The sequence below is a fragment of the Ilyonectria robusta genome (genome assembly GCF_021365365.1).
Source record: "Ilyonectria robusta strain PMI_751 chromosome Unknown BGZ61scaffold_7, whole genome shotgun sequence".
Lineage (NCBI taxonomy): Eukaryota > Fungi > Ascomycota > Sordariomycetes > Hypocreales > Nectriaceae > Ilyonectria > Ilyonectria robusta.
Window position 1 is genome coordinate 39,401 of NW_025764441.1, and position 20,813 is coordinate 60,213.

Consider the following 20,813-nt stretch of genomic DNA (forward strand, 5'->3'; position numbering starts at 1 on the left):
AAAATACTTTCTTCAATGTTTAACTTAGTTTGTACTCTATTTATATTTTTCAGGTTAAATATAACTATTGTTATAATTTTGTGCTGCCTTTTAAGTTAATGAAGCGGGAAAACGCGCTAGCTGTATTAAGCAGCCGAGGCGATGCAGGATAAACATACTTTGCATCTCACTGGAGCGGCACTTATTGATCTTGGTTGTAACCAAATTGGCCCTCATGATTAGCCAAAGAGAAAAAAGAAAAGAGCACCACATGTCACAATGTTTGCTCTCAAGTGCAGGAGGTTTATGCGGGAGGCTTATAGCATATCGCAGGGGCATTAGTGGACGCCTCCATGCTCCATGCCATCAGCTCGAGGTTGGTGGCTTCGTATCGTCAATGATGTTTCAAGCATGTCGCAACGTCGTAGCTTCATCTGCATGGCTTTTGAGAGACATGGCTGATCCTTGCAGCAGGGACAGTTTGGTTTGCTTTCGTTAGCCGAGACGGTGTCTGGGTTTGAGATGAGGAGCGGCTTACTCCGATGGGTGACTCTCAGCTGGATGTTAACTCCGTTTGCTGGAGAGATGATGTCAATGATGATGCGGACGATGGCGAGTAATGTCGAATCATTTGGTGCTGGAAGGAGTACGATACTAGCCATCTCCCTGCGGTGCACAGATACGATGCTACCTACATACTACGTAGTAGGGCATAGGTGCTAGAGTCCGGTGTTAAGCACCCCTGCAAGCTGCGCAGGCATTCTGGGGAAAGGGGTGATTTGGATTGGGATTGGGATCGGTCAAAGGAAACACCAGAAACAGTGTCGGTTACACGAGCTTGGGGCGATTCATTCGACGGCGAACGACGCTTGAGAGCAACTGCCGACGTGATGCACAGGCATAAAACGCGCCGAGGCCAGCCCACCCTTGATGAACATCCCAGTCATTAGCTCCTCGTGCTTAGCCCCGGCAGAGGCCCCAACCGGACACGCCGTTGAAGGGCGAGAGTGCTGATCGTCGTTTCCTGCGGGACCAAACAAGTGGGGGGTTTGTTTCCAACCCATGGAGAGCTCCCCGATGGAACCCTCTCTGGAATGGGGACGGATTGTCAAACAGCGGACGCAGGGCGGTATCTTTGGCTGGGTGAAATTAAATCACAGCATGCGAGGAGGGAGGTGAAATTGGGAGAGCTGTTGGTGTGTCGAACTCGTGTGCAGCCGGGCAGGGCTGGAAGCAGGCGGTGGCACTGGTGCACCTGAAGCTGGGCGGCGGACGACCCGAGGGCGCGGTTCAAGACTGTGATTCGGAGCAGCGGCCACAGCAGCCTCTTGTTCACATGACAGAGAGGTGGCGGCCGGGGAGGCTTTCCGGGGGGACGCTTCTGCAGTGGAAGAAGAAAACGGTCATTGATTGATTGATTGATTGATGGAGGCAGGGGTTTGGAGGGTGCAAGCCGGTCGCATGCTGCTAGCCCGCTGCAAGCACCTCCGCATTGGATCCATGTTCACTGACGGAGCCAACAACAAGTCAACCCCCCGGCCCGGCCGAGGAAGATGTTTGCTACTTAGTGCTGCTTAGTGCTCTCCGGCAGAGGACCGCGCCGGCGAGCAGCCAGGCCAGACATACCAGACAGACTAGCCAGGGATGAGATGAATACATATCATCATCGTGCTAGGGATATCAACGACCGAGAATTGAGTCCAGGGATGGACGGGAGGAACGGTCTGAGTGGTCCTTCCTCCACTGGTGTTGGTGGGGCTTCTTCAAAGTCCATCATCCCAGCTCCATCCATGTCTTTCACGTCTCCTCCTACTCCTGGCCGCCCAACAACATGTCAAAAAGAACGACCCAAACCAACCCCGGCCACTCCAAAAAAGAAATCATCCGCACATCCGCACATCCGGGGCGTTAAATCGTGCCCCGGGCTCTGCCCTGCGGCGTCGCAGGCGGCGTTACAAGCGGAGCGCAAACGGCCGACCAAAACCCAATCGCCGGTGCAGCTCCAACACACCCACTCGACAATCGCCAAATGCGCCCCATCTCGCCTCACGTCCAACAGGTCGGTTGGTCCACATCCACATCCTCAAGCGAGAGAGAGAGGAAACAAGACCTGCCTGATCTGCCTGTCTCAGCCCCCCCGAAACACAACCAACAACCACGTCCAGAAACATGCCCCCCGTCTCTCCTCCCTCGTCTCTCCCATGTCCCGTGTCCTATTCGCCCCATGCCCCCGTTTGCCCACTTGCCCATGTCCCCATTTTCGCCATTTCCGTCTTGAGAGGGAGGCAGCACGGCGTTGCTGCATTGCCCTGCGTCCGCATTGCACCGCAATCCACCTTGTTTGTTATTGCCGACCTGCCAGCTTGCACACTTGTCCACTCGCCCGCAGTCCGTCCTTATTAGGTATATGATGCTTGTCCCGGCTCCTCTTGAACCTTATAGAGCCCTCGTCGCTCTCGCATTAGATCATCGAGATCGCCGCACCCCTCCCCCTTTCTCTATTATAATACCGTCTTCTGCCGTCTTGTCACCTGGCGTCTTGTCGTCTGTTGTCGTCCATCCTCAACCATGATTGTCCTTCCTCGCCAGCCGCCGGGCCTAGACCTCAGGCTCCCTCCCATATATTCCACCCCCATTCCCTCGCCAGCTCGACCCGTCAGCTTCTCTTTTTCCAAACAATGCAAGCCCCCCATGCCGTCACTGATAGAACGTCTGCCCAGCGAGCTCCAGCGGCTCGTCTTCTCCAACTTGGACTATCAGTCCCTCATCTTCCTCTCTACCATGAACCGACACTTTCACCGAACCATCAAACCTCAAGAAATGGCCGACCCTTTGGACAAGTTCCAGTTCGTCATGAGGGCAGCCAAGGACTTCCCGCAGCACCGGCCCAGCGAGAAGGGCCAAGACCACCAGCCGGGTAACTTTGAGTGCTACATCTGCTTCCGCGTGCGGATGCCCGAGCACTTTGACGCCCTCCAACCGCAGTCAGCCTACGTCGACATTCACGGGCGAGTCGTTTCGGATCGCGCCCCAGGCCTCGACGACCGACTCGTTCCGCTTCGGCGGTTCTGTATCGAGTGTGGGGTCAAGTTCGGCATCCATGGGCCTTCTGACTGCTTAACGACGAGGACGGGTCAGGACCTCTGGGTGTGTCGTTGCAGGAAGGTCTGGCAGAAGCCGGGATGCTTGAAGTGTCTGGACTGTGGAGGAAGCTGTCCACTACGACCAAAGCGAAAATGGTGATTGGGCTGCACGGCCGTTTCGTGACATACACGACACCAATCGCTTCACGTGGTATCGGCCGGCTTGTTATTTGCATGCATCATGGCAGCACGAACAGGTCAGGGGGACGACGACGAAAAGCCCCAGGGGCATGGCACTTGGCACCTCGTCAAAGCTCCACCGCGGGTGCGCAGAACCATCGAAATGACACGCTACAGCGCGGCATTGATGTTTCGAGATCCGGGCCAGATTGCGTTCACATATCAGAGGCTATAACCCGCGGGCTATAGCTCTAGCCCTTCGCGTGGCGAGCGGAAGCGGTTTCGAACTACCCCGGGCTTCAGGGGTCCAGGGAAAATGGAAATTCACGGCAGGGCGTTTATGGGAATCGGAAATATTTCGTGGGATTTTAGATGTGACTCTGGGAGGATTTTTGGTTTGTTCATTCGGGGCGCTTAAGTGTATAGATCTGGAAGCCTCACGGTTCCAGAGTGGTCGGCCCTGGTTATGTTATGAATCATGATATTCGAGACGGGGAAGACAAAGGCAGCACACATGCAATCTTATACCGCAGATGCTAGGGTGCCAAGTAAAATTTAATACACCGTTCGTTCACAGAGAGAGTCATGAAGAAAAAGACAAAGTGTGCACACTGGAAGAGGCGAGTCCTGCACTCGATCCGGTCCCGGAGGCGAACGGCATGGCTATCACCTGACCTCACGTGGTTCCTGGTCGCCATCGTGCTACGTGGTGCGGACGAGCAACTTTTTATTTGATTCCATTGTTCTCTTTCTGCGCCGTGCCTGGCTTGCTTGGTCACATGGTGCGCCTCCCGGCAATCCATCCCAGGTCTGCAGGTCTGCAGAGGTACCGCGTAGAAACCAGCAGGCTCAGCACAGCTCGGTCGATGCAGTTTGATGGTGGAGTTGACAGCGTGATTGCACATCAGCTCCTCGCCTCCCTTTGCTACACCACATGGCCCAGCTTTTTTTTTTCTTTCCTTTTTTTTTCTCTTGTCCCTAAATCCAATGCCCTCATCTTAGAATTTCGCCTTGCTTCGTATTTATTTGGCCCCTTGTTCGGCTCGTCTCCCTTGACATCTCACTTCGCCATCCCTGCCTATTGGCCGACGCCGAGCTTGATCCTTATTCACACTGACCCGTGCGCTCACTCTTACTTGGCTGCCTATTCACTGCACTTTACCACTCCCTATTCACATAATCTATTTCATCTCCACCTTTAGGCCCTTTAAGACTCCTGGGTCTTCCGGGCCAAGCACTCCTCATCTTTAGTACATCGAACTTCGTTCACCACGCCTTGATTTCTTCGTATCAACATAGGTCCAGAACCAATCAACCTCCCGTTCCGGGTCGACTGTACCCGCGAACGGCCTATATTCGCCATCATGGATATTCTTCCGGAAGCTTCTGAGGTTTCTGACCTGGATCTTCAGCTTGAAGATCGGCTGAGCATCCAGCTGGAGACAACAGTGCATTCTCAGAATGATATCAAGAGTGAGGACTCAGAGGTAAGTTCAGAATATTTACAGTTACACTGTCGACTTCATAGCTTCACTCACCGTCATATCCATCATCTCCCACAATCAAAACTACGACTCTGTATCACCAAAGTCACTAACGAGGCCAGGAAATCCCGAAACTTGCAATCAACACCTCAGTCTCACGCACCGAGAGACCCTTGCTTTGCAAGGACATTTTATATATGCTTCACCACTGGACTTCCTCTGATAGTATTCACTCAGAGTACGCTTGCACCTCTGGGTCTGAGGATGACCTGACGGAGGAGTCGGATTCGTGGTCCGACAATGAAGAGGGTGACAGCGATGAGTAGGTGATACGTGACAATACCAAATCACATGCTTACAATTCACCAGGTCTGTTCTATGCCTCACAAGCCACGGCCCCCGACCCTTGGATTCAACCAACAGCTTGTGTCCATCCCTGCCGAGACGCCTCTCCTTCAAGCCTCTCGAGACAGTTGAAGAGAGGAGTGATGGGCCCACGGCGCTCGACTCGGAATCACACCATGTGCAGTGCGAAGTAGTCCAGCACCCGATTACGCCAGGGCTGGAATGGCCCACCAATGTCATCTTCCAAAACGACTTCTTCGCGGTCTCTGAATCAACGATTGCCGGATGGGGCGCCTTCGCCACCAAGGATCTCAAGTATGGAGACCGAATTCTGATCGAGAAACCGTTGTTCACGGCTGACTCGTCGTCGCTGTTCAAAGAATTCGACAGACTGAACCGGGTCGAGCAGGAGGTTGCCCTGGCGCTCCACGCGAACGACATGTGCAAGCCGGGCACGCCGAAGCTCCAGGCCATCTGGACGACTAATTGGTGAGATTCTCCATTCTCGTGTTTCTTCAATTTTCTGCCCGGACACGTCTCTCACGAGTGAATTGTGGTCCGCCTGAGGCCCATGGAAGAGATTGAGAGGTGCTCCCAAGTCTCATTCCACTCTTGAGCATTCCGAAGCTTCCGCGGCAACGCGCTTTGACACAATGTCAGATTGACAACTTTCGCGACTGAATCAAATTATGACAGGGTTTTGCTAACACGGGCCCAGCTTCGCAACAGGGAAGAGGGACAATGCAGGGCTATTCCCAATTGCCTCTCGCTTCAATCACTCCTGTTATCCAAAGGACAACATCGAGTACACGTTTGACCACATCCATGATTGTCTCGAAATGATTGTCAAGGCAGACAGAATCGCAGCCGGCGAAGAGTTGACTATTACGTACGGAACCAAACGCACACCGATGGACCTCTTTATGCGCTACGGTTTTCGGTGTCGCTGTGGTGCGTGCCCTGGCTTGGTCGAAACCACCAAATTGGTCGCGTGGTAGGCCTCTTCGTGTGCTTTTTGGGGGGATATCACGGAATTTGGAAGTACATTGCTCAGCGCTTGTGTGCCAGCAAAGAACAAACTGGAACTGGCTCATTTCTCCACTCTGAAAATTCGCCATCGGAACAAATGAACGCACCTGGGGGTCTGATCACCGGCGGTCAGCGAATGCAAATCATGGCGACGTATTGGGTTTTGGCGTTCTAAGGTTTGGCTTAGGGGATGAGATCTCATTTGAAAAGGGACGCTTTGGTTTTGGTAATGGTGTCCTGGGTTGGTTGGAGATGGGCTACGGATAAGTACGAGATGTCACCACTGCTGCTCTTCATTCTAATGCTAACTTGGTTCCAGCCATTTCTTGACATCTTCACCGTCTAGATGGACTAGAAACCACTGCATACCCCTTGCGATAGCAGGCATCTCACTTGCGGAAGGTATTCCTTGAAGAAATTATTTTCCTAAATGGAATCAAGTTGGCGCAAGGAAACAAAAGTTATAGATACAGTCAATATTTGGCCAAAAAGTTAACATGTATTATCATTTCTCGAGCTCTATACCATGGTCTCGCCGACATCACCCTCTTTTAGCGCTCCCAGTAGCATCCGCGCAATGTCTCTATCCGCTTTATCATCCGTGTTACCCATTTCATCCCACAGAGTCTCTATCCATTCAGCAGAGACGTCTGGCATTGGTCCATCCAAATACATGCCCTCGAATTCGCTTGTACCGCTCGGTGACTCGTCTTCTACTTGAAATACCCCGTAGTTGCCGAGGCCATGGATTCCCTCCGAGGGGGGAGCATTCGTGTTTGTCGGCCCATTCGCCGCCATCTGAGATCTAACTTGGTCACGCAGAGCTTCGATATTCGCAGCATCCTCCATGTTGGACATATGGGAGTCTGTTTGGGAGAGCGGCGAGGTTGAATCAGAGTCAGAATTTACAGATCGCATGGCGCCCGAATCTCCATTGATGGGCACCCCTAGCCTGGGCCCAAAGCCATTAGACGGGTGGGTCGTTCGATTGGCTTCGATGAGAGCCTTGAGGGGACTGAAGCCGCCCACAAAGAGACCGCGGAGGCTCACTGGAAAATCTCCATCTTCTGGCAGCCGGCCTTTGCTAAGGCTTACGTCCAATGCCAACGCCAGACGCAGATACGAACTTGGTTGAAGGGCAAGAATGTCGGTCCAGTCTGTGATATTGGAGTTTTGGTTTCCCTGGGCGTTTGTGTTGTCCAACTGCGCAAGGTTGACAACGTGCCGCACAATCTCGCTGACCCAGTCCACACCGTCGTATTGGGGCTGATACGTCTTCATCGCCTCAATTAGAATGTTGAGTCGGTGCTGCTTCAAGGCTGATGCTGCGTTTGAGTCGAGACTGGGGTCTTTTGCAGGCGCCGAGAGCTTGACGTCCAGAATGTTAAGGATCAGAGGGAGGGCAGTACAGGCCACAGCGGATATCGGAAGCCAACGGGCAAGCTTCAAGTGAACAAGCTCCTTAAGACACTCTGTTACGCCTGAAGCAGCATCCTGAAGCTCATGGCGATTCTCGTTGATCGTAGATAGGCCTCTAGTTGTTGTCATAGCGTTGTTGCCATTCGGTATCGCCTGGAGGATAGCCAGTTGGAGAATCTCATGGTGGGATAGCACAACACGTGAAGAGTGATAGTACATATACATGAGGTTGGTATATAGAATGACGGAGTCGTGTTGGAACTCCTTTCTGCTGTCGGTACCGCCTCGGGAGAGGGGACTCCCACCGAACAGAGGGAACCGTGACGTTGCTGACCTGTACCAACGTCTCAGAGAGGTTTTGCATTCTTTAATCCTGCCCTCGTCCTCTGGCCTCAGTTGTCTTCCCCAACCAGGGGCGTCGTCTAGAGGGAAGACCAGTATGAGGATGTCGGTCAAGACGACGTAGAGTTCGACCAGCTGTGCCAAGATCTCTGCGAGAGTCTTCTTTGTCCCGGGGTTGTACACTCGTGATCTCGTAAACTCGTTTTCGAGGTCCGCAAATCCCAGTACAGGATTAGAGTCGAAATCGAAGTGGCCTTTTGTGATCTGGATGGGTCGCCTCATCAACAAGCCTAGGGTCCGGTCTCGAATGACGCAACACCACCAGACCTTCTTGAGAATATTTTGCTTTCGGTGTTGCATCGGGTGTGTAATGGCAGAGAATACGGGCATAGCGGCATAGTGATGCGCTTCGGCGCTCTTTGCCTGCTGGATCGCGAGACTGAGCCACGACGTATTCGGGTTGCGGGTCGATGAGGGAGCCCAGAAGGAGAGCAGGAGCGCGGTCTGGGCGATAGAGAGGGGCGATGACTCGGATTCAAAGTCGTATAGAAGCTTGGCGCGTCGGTAAAATGTAGCTCTTGCAACACGAATGCTGGGAAACCCAAGAGCCTTGATGGTGGTGCGAGAGACAAAGTTGCACGAGGCGAACAGGATCGCCTGGAATAGCAGTAAGGACATACGTTCTGTGGGCATTCCGGAACCGGGACTGTGACAATAAAGATCCCAAAAGTCGCCCTCATTTATGAGCGGCAATAATGGATGGACGTGAAGGAAGTACTGTTGGAGGAACTCATCGAGCATGGTTCGAGTGGGTACACGCAGACAGCCTTGAAGCTCAAGAAAGTTGACGTCTTGAGGAGGAATGTTGGGGAGGTTTCCCATTGTGAGAAAAGGATAGTAGGAATAGACAACATCGGATGTCATGCCGATTTGGGGTTCGTGGGACCAAGTGTTGTTATTACCGCTGGGGAAGTGATTCAACAAAGTCGCGTGGTTGGTTTGAGGTGCGCTATATGAAGCTATGTCAAAGGTTAGTCGACGTCATTCGAAATAGGTCACAGCGTGAATGCGCATGCTTACCTCGGGCCTGTCGGGTTGGGTGTTGATGAGATTGAGGTGTTGGGTTCGCTGGCTCAGTCATGACGCTGTCTCTTCGATCACCATCATGGGATCCGTAACTGTTGACAGACTCGGGTCGGTCTTGGTTCAAGCTGTGTTCTTCCTTGGTCAACGGAGCAGGTTTCTCTGGCATCCCATTCAATCTGGACTGGACTACGGCTTCAGCAGAATGTGATTCGCACTCATGTGGCTCAGTAGGAGTGTAGGGTGGGTGAGAAGCTTCAACAGCATTCTCGGCAACGTCTCTTGGAGGTCGCCTGCTAAGAGCGGGAGGTGTAAGTTTATATTGGACTCGACAGCTGAGATTAGGTGACGACATACAATCTAGATGCTCTCCCCGTCACGACACAGGCCTCACTGTCGAGGTAGCAGTTCATACACGGGCGACCTCTCTGGGAGACATCACAGCGGACCTTGCGGGCTCGACATGAGAGGCACGCCTTGGGGGCTCGCTTGCGGATCTTAGCTGTAGCCTTTGGTCGCTGGCCCATTGCCTGTGTTTCGGTCGAAGTCATGGTAGTGGCCATTGCTGTAGTAGCCATTGCTGTAGCCATGCTGGTGGTCTTTGTGATGTCGTCTTAGCAGATTTGGGTTGAAGACGCGACCATGACAGTGCTGGAAGAGGGAGGAGGAGGAAAAAAAGTAGGAGGGGGAGAGAGGCGGCTTGGGAAAAGTTGGAGTAAGGCGGGTATGGGTGGGTAGCGGGAAGGCACCCTTGTCGAGGAAGGCACGAGGAGATATGACACGGTTCTGTCTGAATACAATTACTACTAGGTAGTATCCTCTCCCGCAAAGGGGCATACCGGTACTCCGTAAGTTACTTACTCGACTTCACGCTATCGAAGTTGTATGAATTATGAATGCGGGGTGTGCAGCTCTGTGGAGTTGGCCTGCAGAGCGAAGAAGTGTGGGGTATGGGGTAATCATCCTCCCCAATGTCATGTCAGGAGGATTCTTTAGTTGCCTAGCTAAGGGCCAGCTCGCACGCCCAGGAACGGGTGAGAGTCAGAAAGAGTCAGAAAAGACGACGACATGCAGCCACCTGAGTCAAGCGTCGTGCGGGGAGTTCCCGGCGCCGTCCCTGAACGGCTATGGTTTACCGCGGGCCAAGCTAAACTTCCGCCCATGACACGCCCAAGACGGCTGCAAAACGCGGGGTTCTGCGTGCTGACCCGCGGCTACTGAGTCATTAGCGGATTCCTCTTGGGTTCCTCTTCCCATCCATATCTGTGCCCTTGTACCCGTGTCCGACACTACCGGCAGATGAAGTAATTATGATTCCCCTGCGCCCTGTCCGTCCCCCCCGACACTACCGACAGATGAAGAATGGCATGCAGCTGCCCATGACCAAAAGCCTTAAACACAACCCCACGCCTGACTCTCCAATGAATGACGCAAGCCGGGAACATCAGTCGTTTCTTTTCCGGCTTAGTCACGCCTCATCCCCGACTAATTAACACAAACAGCTCTCACGTAGCCATCCGCAAATCGACAGAACATCTAATTAATTGCAACCGGAAACACATCTCAACTGGGCTGAAATCACCCGTCCGATCCCCAACCACACATGACACCTAAGCCACATTTCCAATAACCTTGCTTTTATCCTATTAACCCTTACTGGTGTTCAATGGCGAGGTTTATAAATTCCCAATACCACATGTCGCACACCACTGAACAATTGCGTGTTCCACGGCCAGAGTCTAGGGTAAGCCGGAATGACTCGCAATTCAAACATTGCGCTTTCAGAGTAATACGTCTCGTGGAACCATGGCGAAAAAAAGGCAAAATCCCCGGAATACAATCCTTTTAAGAGCTATTTCATCTAGCTCTTGTCTTCATCGAATATATATTTTATTCTCTAGGCTAATCTGACTGCATGGAGGCTGCCATCTGCTTCTCTCCGATTTGACTCAACATCCGCAGTGAAAGGACACCCGCACGCTCTCTCCAGACCCAGCAGCAAATAAAATGACCTCCCTGGTTAAAAATATGCCGGTGGGGTCATGGCTGACGTTGGAGGCTCGTCCGGTGAACCAGTCCGGGGACGTAGCCAATCCTTCCGGGTGGCCATTGCAATCTGCTGTGCGCCTCTACACATTATAGATCTATGGATCAACACCAACAAGAGCTGATTAAGAAACTTATTATAAAACCCCCCCAGAAGTTCCCGTGTTTCTTGTAATCGTTTAGCGAACAGATCAAAGGTCAACTGACTCAAAAAACTGATACCCGGCAGACCTACTGTTGGCGCACCGTCCATCTATCTCCTCATCATCCAACTTTGTTTTGCGACGAGACCTTCGCGATGTCTTTTAAGAATTGGTATGACCTGCTCGAAACCAATAGCCCCAAGCGGGTGGTTAGTTGGTCCTGCGAACAAGATCTAATCACCATGGACGACATTTGCCTGTTCAACTTCTCCCAACTCGCTCTCGAGCTCCGACTCTCAGCAAACCACCAACACCTGACCTCGTGCCAGATCAAAGACCTCCAAGGGCGATTACCGAGACCAAAACTCGATGTACTTCGTAAGGATGTTCGGCAAATCATTCATGACATATTTATTGCTTCTCCCATGGTGAAGCAATTTGACCTCGAGGTTGCCATCCTGCAAACTCACGAGCTCATGGCCGAGTTCGAGCAGGAAGCAAACCCCAGTGCCAAAGCTGACAAGGGATGGTCGGCGGGCGAGATTTCAGACTGGAATGATGTTTTGAACAACCCCCTTGGTCTCAATGTCTCGACCATCAAGGATACAGCGTTTGACATCTTAGGCAAGACCCCCGAGGAAATCGTCAGTGATATCCTTAAATCGTGGCGAATCCTCCATATGGAGTCTTTACTGCACCCTGATCTCGTCAAGAGGTTCTGGGCGTACAAACAGTCGTTGCGAGAGACTATCACGACAGCGACGGGTCAGCTCAGCAACAAGCTGCCTCCCCATTCAAAGCTCGAGGGTCGCGTGCTTTCGACCCTCTCTCACCAAGATGTCATCGACAACATGCTGGCACCCCGAATTACTTTCTACGGCACTCAGGTCAAATCAGTGGCCTCCATCGTTCGCCATGGCTTCAAGCTACAAGGTCAAGTGGTTGGTTCTGAAGCTATTGCGCCCACTGGATCAGGCATCGCACTTGACCATGGTATCTACTCTTCTCTCTCAATCCCCATCCTTTGCGCTTGGTTTCGCCATTGAGGGAAGTCAGACGACTTCAGTAGGGATGTTATCCTGCAGGCGGCTGATTGTCTGTGCTACCATCATAGGACGAACATACCACAACCAGGATGGTAAGTACTTGATCAATGGACCCCTGGTAAAGGGTACGACGCACACTTTGATGGCGGTCTGGAGTACGACTGCGCAATCATACCTTGCTACGTCATTCATTTGGATATGGGCTCCGAGGAGGCAAAGAAAGACTTGTTGAAAGCCCAATCAACTCCCTGGATGTACCACAATGGGCTCACTTCCGGGAACCAATAGAGTACGGGTGAGGGAGAAGCCCCCATGGAACCAGGCGACTTTAAGCGGGAAAAGAAATCGAAGAAGGTGGCGGCGATGAAATGGTTCCCGTATGGCTTCGGGTCTGCGACGGGGACCGTTCGACATCGAGGATATTGGCGCAACCTTGGACGATGGAGAGGGATACCGACATTGGCAAGCTGACAGACATGCGTTCAACCGTGATAGTAACGAGGGATACAATGGCGGTGACGGCGGATATTATGATGATTGGGACGAAGACGGCAACCCTGTCAGAAAGAAGAAGGGGGTTTTTATGGACCAATACCAGAGTATCATGGACAATGGCTTTCAAGACATGCACAGCAAGGAAGCACAAATACGGAGTAATATACCAATTTGCACATTTCATCTATTAACATCATATTCCTAAACGCCGTGCCATGCTCCCTCTCCTACGCCTAGAAGTTCTGTATAACCCTTGTTTAATCCCAGTACTTGATTTCACCCTCTAGGCCTGCCGTCGCCACCTTGCTAGTTTCCTGTGGGTTCCACTTGACGCAGGTGATGGCCTGGTGGCCCGCCTTCAGCTTATGGTACATCTTGCATGTCTTCCAGTCCCAAAAGCACACGTAGCCGGCCGAGTCACCCGAAGCCAGGAACTGACCATCCGGACTGCAGTCCAGGTCAATAGCCAAGCCCGCATTATTGTGTCCGCGATAGCTCTTCTTTCGGTTCTGGCGAAACTTGTCGTTGGCGCCAAATATCAGGATCTGGTTATCGGAGCTCTGATAGGCGACGTATTTGCCGCTAGGGTGGGGAGCAGCGCGCGTCATGGGGTACATGTCAGGCTCTGCGATGTACTTGATAGGGACGGGAATGTTGTAGTCCCAGGCTCGAAGTGACTTATCGTCGGATGTAGTCATGAAACGGCGGTTATCATCAACAAAGGTGATGGTGTTGATGGCTGCCAAATGATGGTCGTACTCCTGCACCACCTCGTTGGGGGTTCGGATATCAAACTGAACAATCTTCTTGTCTGACATGCCAGCCAGGAATTCGTTGGAGTGCTCAGGATCTGGATTGAACTTGACCACGTGAGGTGTCTTGCCAGTCGTGAACTTGCTGATACACACACCCTTCTCAGTGTCCCAAAGCTTCATCATGCGATCATATGAACAAGATATGAACTGAGTGCCTGAGGCGTTGAAGGTAATATCGGAAATCGCCTTGGAGTGACCAGAGTACGTGCGCAGCAGCTCGCGATCGTGAAAGACATCGAAGATCTTGACAGTGGTGTCGGCGCTGGCTGAAAGTAGTAGGTGGGCAGAGTTGGGGAAGAAGCGTAGCGCAGTAACGGCTTTGGTGTGGTGCTTCCAAGAGTGAACCTGCTTCTTGGGGATATAGTTGGTGACGCTTCCAATCTCCTTTCGTAGATCGATATCCAGGTCTTGAGGAACGTGCATATACGACCGGCCTTGGTAATCGAATTCGGCGGAACCGTGGAACGTCGTCGTTTCGTCACCAATCTCTTCGATTTCCTTTCGTCGCGCCAAGGCTCCAGCCGGTGCCTGAACCACCGTTCCGCTCTCGACGACATCCTCCTCCTCCTCCACGATCTCGTATTCTTCGTCGCTGGCGAGCTCCTCGTCCTCTCCCACCACCTCGTACTCGGGCCGCTTGTACCTGGCCCATGGCCCAACGTAAGCCCCGGGGCCTTCGGCAATGGTTGCGTCGCCTTTCTTTTCCCTCCCGGCACGTATCCTGGCAGCCTCTGCCTTGCTCTCTGCGCTGGTCTGGTACTCTCTTTGTGGGCCTCCTTTCCGTTCGACTGCTCGATGCTTGCTTCGAAATGTGTGCTCGCTGACGAATGTCTCCTCTGCATGGCCGGTAAGGATATTCTTGCGCTTCAGCACGTTTGAGTCGTCCTTGAATGGGTTCGAGGGACCGAGTTGGGGACGCGACAGATCTTCAGCCGTGTAGGGTACCACAGCGTGGTTAGGTCCCTCTTGCTCTCGAACTATGAGCGCATCTTGCGGCGCCATATTTGGCGGGTATCCCCCGAAGTCTGCCATTGTCAATGAGGTGGAAAGTTGATGTTCAAGTTTTCTCGAGCGCGCGACGTCACAAGTCTACGGGGGTCCACAGACCAGCGATCGCGACAGGGCGACTGAAGCTTGAAAAACGGGCGATCACGTGACACAAAACTACTCGAAATGCGCCGAGATGAACCAACGCAAAGGCAATGGGCTGCGTAGCAAATAGGAACGGACAACTGGTATTGAGTATTCTCGCATGCGATTTCTTAGTTTGATCATTACTCAATTATCATGCCAGGACGTTGACCGAACAAATGGCGAGGAGGCAACTAAAGCTCCTAGCTCGCACAAACCGGCTCGTAGCACAGCCTAGCCGTCAGGAAATAATCAATCCACAGCGCCATCCGGCATGATAGCACTTATATACGCCAAGCCCGTCTCTTTAGAAATGTCATCAATCTATGCCATCTTCCACTCGTTATGTACTGCATCAGCAGACAGACTCCTCCCCTCTCCTCGCCGCGCGACTTGCCCAGTCAGCGCTGCTTGAGGTTGATTTGCACGCTAAAAAGCACTCCTAATCCGCCCTGCCGGCCAGAGATGGTCTCTGTTGCGAATCAGGTACCGGTTCGAGATTCGGTCGAGGGCGCTTAAGAGGACTCGTCCCGGATGAGAGCCACAATCATGCTGTAGAGATAGAAGAAGAACATGATGAGGTGGAAGCCCAGCTTGAAGAAAGACTCCTGTAATGCGGTTAGAGAAGAGCAACTTGGTGGGGCTATTATTGCGTACCTTCTTGTGAACGTTGAGCTTGCGGAAGATCTCGGTGGCGTCGAGCAGGTGAGTGTTGTCGACGATCCTACGATCCTGTTAGTCCGGCGCCGATATAGCAAACGAATCGCAAACGTACTTCTTGACGTTCCAGGCCAGGAGAGGCAGGTTGAGGATCAGAGGGACCCAGTATCCGTTGATGAGGAAGAGGAAGGTCAGGAAACCGTGAACGGCGGCCTCGGGGATGATGTAGGTGTTGAGTCGGTTGCAGAGATCAATGGGGTTGATGTAATCGCTGTAGAGAATAATATCAGCTCATGAGTCCATAGGGCCGAGCCGGCGTCGAGTTGTCGGCGTGGAGAGTGCGCATCCTTCCCTCGGGCGCAGATTTTGGCGCCGAGACGGAAGGGCAGGGTTGCGACGTACCACTCGAGATCGCTGTACATGATGGTGAAGAAAACCTGCAAGAAGAGGTTGACGGCGTTGATCAACACCGACAGCAGGAACAGCCATGCTTCTCCGGACATCATGGTGACGGATTTTGCGGGGGGAGCGGTAAGGGTGCGAAGGTCGGGCTATCTCAGTCGAGGACAGCTGTTCGGGGAGCTCAGTGACAAGCTCCTATCTGCGCGCGGGCAAGGGTCGACGGGGGGGATCGGCTGGTTAAAAAGGGCGTACAAAGATGCACAGGTGAGGGAGAAAGACGTGGCCTTGCTGCGAGATCAAGGGCGAGTGCGTGGTGCCGGGCTGTGGTGTCCAAAGGCGGGAACCGAGGGTGGGGAGGAGAGAGAAATATGGTGGCGGGCGACGGATGGTGTGGTGGTGGTGGTGAGTTTTGGTGCAGGACTACAAGTGGAGAGGTAGGCAGAAGGTGGAGGAAAGCAGGTGCAGGTGCGCCAGTGGTTGTGGCCTTGCCTGGATGGAAGCGCTAGCGGCGATGATGGAAGAGGCTCGTTGCCGGCTGTTCTGCTTTCAAGCCTTGCCCGGCAAGCCTCGTTAGTAGTCCAGTAGCCAGTCAAGCAGTAAAACTGCCCAAGCCCGTGGCTCAGTGGCGGGTGGCGGGTGGCGCCCCCCTGCACATGGTTGAATCTGGCTAGAGACGGTAAATGTGGCTGGGGGCGCGGCCTATGCAGATATGCACATGGGTTGGAGTTGTTTTTTCCGACTGCTCGCATGAGTCGCATCTAAGACATGGATCTGCTCTTGTAGTTTCTGCCATTTGCGTCACACGACATGGCTGCATCCGGCGCCCCACGCCTCCATCCGCGGATACCATCTCGAATCTGCTTTTTTGTTTTTTGATATCACGTCGAATTTGATCCATTCTCGCAATCTAGAAGCCTTCTAGAGCTGATTACGGGAGCTGAATATTACATGTCTACATTCCTCTCGGTGTACTTTGTTCTACCGCCAATCACCAGCATCCCAACTCCACTACATGCCTCTCATGATACGATACAATTATCACTCATGCTCCTCGCTAACCCCAAACTCCCCCAGAGCTGCATAGATGCGTTGTGAAATTTGTGAAATTTTAGTACAGTCTCTCATTCAGGTCGACTTAGGAGGCCTCGCCCTCGGTGCCGGGCCTGGCAATTGGGCCTCCGGGAGAGTTCTCATGTCTCGCCGTCAAGACTTCGACGCCATCTTCGGTAACGAGCAGAGTATGCTCTGCGTAAAAGTTAGTTAGCACTGTTCACCACTCAGGCTTTCTATAGGGTCTCCTTACCAAACTGGGCTGTCAGCTTGCCGTCAATGGTCGTGCTCGTCCAGTTGTCGGGCCAGGTAATGTCTCGGTACTTGCCCAGCGCAATCATGGGCTCAATGGTAAATGTCATGCCGGGCTTGCATTCACCGACAGTCTTGTTTTTGGCGTAGTGGGGGACATTGGGAGGGCAGTGGAAGAGCTTTCCGACGCCATGACCACAGTAAGTTCGGATGACGCTGCAGTTTTGCTTCTTGGAGTGCCTCTCGATGATGTTTCCAAACTCTCGAATCAAAACTCCAGGCTTCACGGCCTTGATAGACTCCTCCAAGCACTCTCGGGCCGTCTCAACAACACGGACGGTATCGAGGTCGGCCTTGGCTTTGTCGCCGATGTAGTAGGTCTCGTTCAGATCCGCGTGGTATCCCTCGTGGTAGAGAGACACATCGATATTCAAGATGTCGCCGTCGACAAGGACACGCTGATCCGGGATACCGTGGCAGATGACTTCGTTAACAGATGTGCAGCATGACTTGGGGAAGTGGTTGTAGTTCAGGGGCGATGGGTAAGACTACGCCTTATGTCAGTTTCCAGCCTCTAGGTACCTGGGATGTGAAAAGTAAACCAAAGAAAGACGTAATACGTACGTTTCGCTCGATACAAGCCTTGTGAACAATCTCATCAATGTAGTCGGTCGTAACGCCCGGCACGGCCGCAGCCGCCGCAAGGTCGAGCACCTCTCGCGCAAGTCGGCAGCTCTTGCGCATGGCGTCTTGGCCCGCCTTGTCGAGAATCTCAATCTTGTTGCGACTGGTGAGTGAGCGGTTGTATTTGGGGTTACCGTCCTGCCACCAGACAGGGTGAGGGATCGACTTGGGGAGCGTTCGGTGCGGGGAGAGAGGATAGACCGGTCGCAGGGTTCCGCTGTAGGGGAAGTTGGGGAACGGGTTGTAGGCGCCGGTAGCTGGATCTGGTGAGATTGCTTTCGGAGGAAGAAGGTGGTGGAGAATACTACTTTGCGACTTGTGCATCGTCTTGTGGATGCCCTGCGAAACCGGTCAGGAAGAAGTTCTTCGTGATGTAAAGTTGCAACTACATACCCAGTTCCTCTTGAAACACTCCTGGGAGCAGAAATAGCTGTCCTTAACCCCGAGCTTCAGGCAGGTTGGGCACTGCAGAGTTCCGGCATCGTTGTCGCAGTCCGAGCCCAGACACTTCTTCTTCGCAGGCGGTTCGGAGGCCATCTTGTCGGTAGTTGCTGGTGGAGGGGTAGAATCGTCGAGGAAGATCGTGGGGGATGAATGCGTGGGGGTTTGTGCGGAATAGTAAAGAATGGGAGAGGAACGACCCTATTTCAGTACAATAGACGTTCCCTTTGACAAAGTTGGACCTTCGTTAAGCTACCGTATGTGTGTAGCCGAGCTTTGAAACTTTGTGGTGCAACTTTTGGGAGCAAAAGATCGTCTGAAGGGCGTGGGTGCATGGTGGGCATGGTGGGGTTTCTCGGGGCCGCCACTACCGAGTTAGCCGAAGACAAACATGCATCAATCGAGGCTTTAAGCCGCCAAGATGGGGTCGGCTTTCTTACCGGGGCCACCGTTCGCCCGGTTCTTATCTTATCGGAGCGCTAACCGCCCCAATCCAAGTCCGTTCAAGTCCGTGGCGTCCATGTCGCAAGCGCAAATGTGACTGTCGTTCGAAAGGTTTTGTTTCCGTTCGTCCTTTACAACATCCGATCAACCATGGGAAAACCTCAGAAGATTGTCGTCGTCGGTGCAGGACCCGTCGGGTCGTTGGCGGCTTTGTATGCTGCACAGAGGGGCCATGACGTTGAGGTCTATGAGTTACGACCTGGTAAGTCTGGTTCCTAGTCTCTACGAGCTCTGACTCAACCAACCGACCTGCGACTCTCTCGACTCTTCGTGGTTGACTCAATTGGTGCCAGAGCAAGTGCCCGGGGCTTGAGGACGACGTTAATACCCAGAAAAAGTTTTTCCATATGTTCCATACGCTCCGAACATTATTCCAAGTGAGAATTGGTTCAGTTACTAATTAGTTCCAAGACCTCCGGGATCCTGGCACTATCCCCCTCAACTTCACTAGGTCTATCAACCTCGCGATTTCAGAGCGCGGAATCAACGCCATGCGCCATGCCGGCCAACCAGGTCTCTTGGAGCACGTCATGGCTACCACTATTCCGATGAGAGGACGTATGATTCACGGACGGCGACCAAATGGGACGTTGTTCGAACAATCTCAAGACTATGACGCCAAGGGCAGGGTAAGAATAATTAATTGCCTCAGCGCTTTGGTGGTGATGTTTATGCTGACACAACCAACTTAGGCTATTCATGCTATCGACAGAGCAGGTCTTAATAAGCGAGTCCTTGACATTTTGGATGACATGCCCAATGTCAAATTATTCTTCAACCACAAACTTACAGGTGCCGACTATCGCACCTGCAGGGCCTGGTTTGAGGTTCACGACAACAACTCGGACAATGAATCCCGTGACAAGGAGATTGACATTCCTTTCGACCTAATGATTGGAGCTGATGGCGCTCATTCCGCCGTCCGTTATCATTTGATGAAGTTCACACGAATGAACTACCAGCAGGAGTACATTGACACCCTGTGGTGCGAATTTCAGCTTAAACCCGTTCCCACGGATGAATCGGCCGATCCTCTCTCGAAATTCAAGATCTCTCCCAACCACTTACACATCTGGCCGGGCAAGGATTTTATGTTCATCGCAATTCCAAGTGATGTAAGTCACGCTTTATTCACGCATCACATTGCGCCACTAACCCTCATCCAAGGACGGATCCTTTACTTGCACACTCTTCATGCCCAGCAAAGACTTTTCGGATCTTGAGAACAACCCGTCCAATTTACCTACATTCTTCGACCAGCATTTCCCTGGCGTCACCAGCCTGATTCCGGCTGAAGAGCTTATCCAGTCCTTCAACACAAACCCTCATCTCCCACTCGTCAGCCTGAAGTGCAAGCCATATCATTATGGCTCCTCCTGCGTTGTTGTCGGAGATGCGGCCCACGCCATGGTCCCGTTCTATGGACAAGGCATGAATGCCGGGATGGAGGATGTGCGGATCTTGTTCTCGATTCTCGATAAGCATGCCCAGATGGACGAGACCAATGACCCGGCCAGCGAGGCGACTACCTCAGCGACGCCTGCCTTCCAACGATCTCTCGCACTCGCCGAGTATTCCGCTCTCCGACCAGCCGACGCCCACGCCATCAATGACCTCGCGCTGCAGAACTACGTTGAGATGCGCTCATCCGTTCTTTCCACCCGGTATCGATTGCGGAAGTTCCTTGAAGAGTTCATGAGCGTCCACTTCCCCACCCTTGGATGGCAAACCAAGTACTCGAGAGTCAGCTTCAGCAACGAAGGATATTTTGATGTCATTCGCAAGAGCGACGCCCAGGGCAGGACGCTTGTGCGGACCTTCTTTGCACTGGTAGCAAGCCCCTTTGCAGTCACGGCGGCTCTCCTCGGTTACAAGTACCGGCGATCACTTGGCAACGTCCTTCACGCCCTGCGAACGTTGGCAGATGGTCACCCCTAGCGAAAGTCAGAGAGTGTCAATTTCCATGCTTCTTGCGCTAGATTGATTGGAAATTTGAACTGCATATTGAATCATGTTTGACGGATAAGCTAGCCCTCCTCACAGCAGTCACATTGTACAATAGGGGGGGGGGGGGGCGCATTTTGGTCATCGCACAACTGAAATGATCAACCACCCTGGGTAAACGGAACGGGGATCACCTCTTGCACGATCAATCACAAAATTTTCATGCACAATGGAGTACCAGCCCAGGATTACCTTG

At 52.7% G+C, this 20,813-nt stretch overlaps 9 protein-coding genes across 9 annotated transcripts; 5 read left to right on the plus strand and 4 right to left on the minus strand.

Annotated features, from left to right (window-relative positions):
- The first annotated feature begins 1,506 nt into the window (after positions 1-1,506).
- On the plus strand, positions 1,507-2,524 carry BGZ61DRAFT_206299 (uncharacterized protein). Its single transcript, XM_046237961.1, has one exon. It carries the CDS (start codon positions 1,629-1,631, stop codon positions 2,388-2,390), a length of 762 nt encoding a protein of 253 aa, XP_046105772.1. The 5' UTR covers positions 1,507-1,628; the 3' UTR covers positions 2,391-2,524.
- A 146-nt stretch (positions 2,525-2,670) lies between these two features.
- Positions 2,671-3,222, plus strand: BGZ61DRAFT_349244 (uncharacterized protein; the record flags this gene model as incomplete). The annotated part of the gene is made up of 1 exon (XM_046240130.1): positions 2,671-3,222. The coding sequence occupies one exon, from the start codon at positions 2,671-2,673 to the stop codon at positions 3,220-3,222; it is 552 nt and encodes a 183-aa protein (XP_046105773.1).
- Positions 3,223-4,606: 1,384 nt separating this feature from the next.
- Positions 4,607-6,069, plus strand: BGZ61DRAFT_530781 (uncharacterized protein; the record flags this gene model as incomplete). Its single annotated transcript, XM_046253606.1, has 4 exons — positions 4,607-4,729; positions 4,849-5,048; positions 5,096-5,560; positions 5,790-6,069. 4 exons carry the CDS (start codon positions 4,607-4,609, stop codon positions 6,067-6,069), a joined length of 1,068 nt encoding a protein of 355 aa, XP_046105774.1.
- Positions 6,070-6,619: 550 nt separating this feature from the next.
- Positions 6,620-9,507, minus strand: BGZ61DRAFT_505088 (fungal-specific transcription factor domain-containing protein; the record flags this gene model as incomplete). Its single annotated transcript, XM_046251821.1, has 4 exons — positions 6,620-6,943; positions 7,010-8,880; positions 8,942-9,128; positions 9,394-9,507. 4 exons carry the CDS (start codon positions 9,505-9,507, stop codon positions 6,620-6,622), a joined length of 2,496 nt encoding a protein of 831 aa, XP_046105775.1.
- A 1,781-nt stretch (positions 9,508-11,288) lies between these two features.
- On the plus strand, positions 11,289-12,179 carry BGZ61DRAFT_530783 (uncharacterized protein; the record flags this gene model as incomplete). The annotated part of the gene is made up of 1 exon (XM_046253607.1): positions 11,289-12,179. The coding sequence occupies one exon, from the start codon at positions 11,289-11,291 to the stop codon at positions 12,177-12,179; it is 891 nt and encodes a 296-aa protein (XP_046105776.1).
- Positions 12,180-12,828: 649 nt separating this feature from the next.
- BGZ61DRAFT_448446 (WD40-repeat-containing domain protein) lies at positions 12,829-14,575 on the minus strand. The gene has a single exon (XM_046245481.1). It carries the CDS (start codon positions 14,519-14,521, stop codon positions 12,932-12,934), a length of 1,590 nt encoding a protein of 529 aa, XP_046105777.1. The 5' UTR covers positions 14,522-14,575; the 3' UTR covers positions 12,829-12,931.
- A 146-nt stretch (positions 14,576-14,721) lies between these two features.
- BGZ61DRAFT_448447 (cornichon) lies at positions 14,722-16,227 on the minus strand. The gene is made up of 4 exons (XM_046245482.1): positions 15,683-16,227; positions 15,396-15,551; positions 15,278-15,344; positions 14,722-15,228 (listed from the first exon to the last, which is right to left on the minus strand). The coding sequence occupies exons 1-4, from the start codon at positions 15,784-15,786 to the stop codon at positions 15,136-15,138; spliced, it is 420 nt and encodes a 139-aa protein (XP_046105778.1). The 5' UTR covers positions 15,787-16,227; the 3' UTR covers positions 14,722-15,135.
- Positions 16,228-16,512: 285 nt separating this feature from the next.
- On the minus strand, positions 16,513-18,406 carry BGZ61DRAFT_448448 (peptidase M24, structural domain-containing protein). The gene is made up of 4 exons (XM_046245483.1): positions 18,062-18,406; positions 17,609-18,007; positions 16,986-17,532; positions 16,513-16,927 (listed from the first exon to the last, which is right to left on the minus strand). The coding sequence occupies exons 1-4, from the start codon at positions 18,203-18,205 to the stop codon at positions 16,818-16,820; spliced, it is 1,200 nt and encodes a 399-aa protein (XP_046105779.1). The 5' UTR covers positions 18,206-18,406; the 3' UTR covers positions 16,513-16,817.
- Positions 18,407-18,595: 189 nt separating this feature from the next.
- BGZ61DRAFT_448452 (uncharacterized protein) lies at positions 18,596-20,724 on the plus strand. Its single transcript, XM_046245484.1, has 4 exons — positions 18,596-18,815; positions 19,025-19,242; positions 19,306-19,728; positions 19,781-20,724. The coding sequence occupies exons 1-4, from the start codon at positions 18,704-18,706 to the stop codon at positions 20,549-20,551; spliced, it is 1,524 nt and encodes a 507-aa protein (XP_046105780.1). The 5' UTR covers positions 18,596-18,703; the 3' UTR covers positions 20,552-20,724.
- The last annotated feature ends 89 nt before the right edge of the window (positions 20,725-20,813 follow it).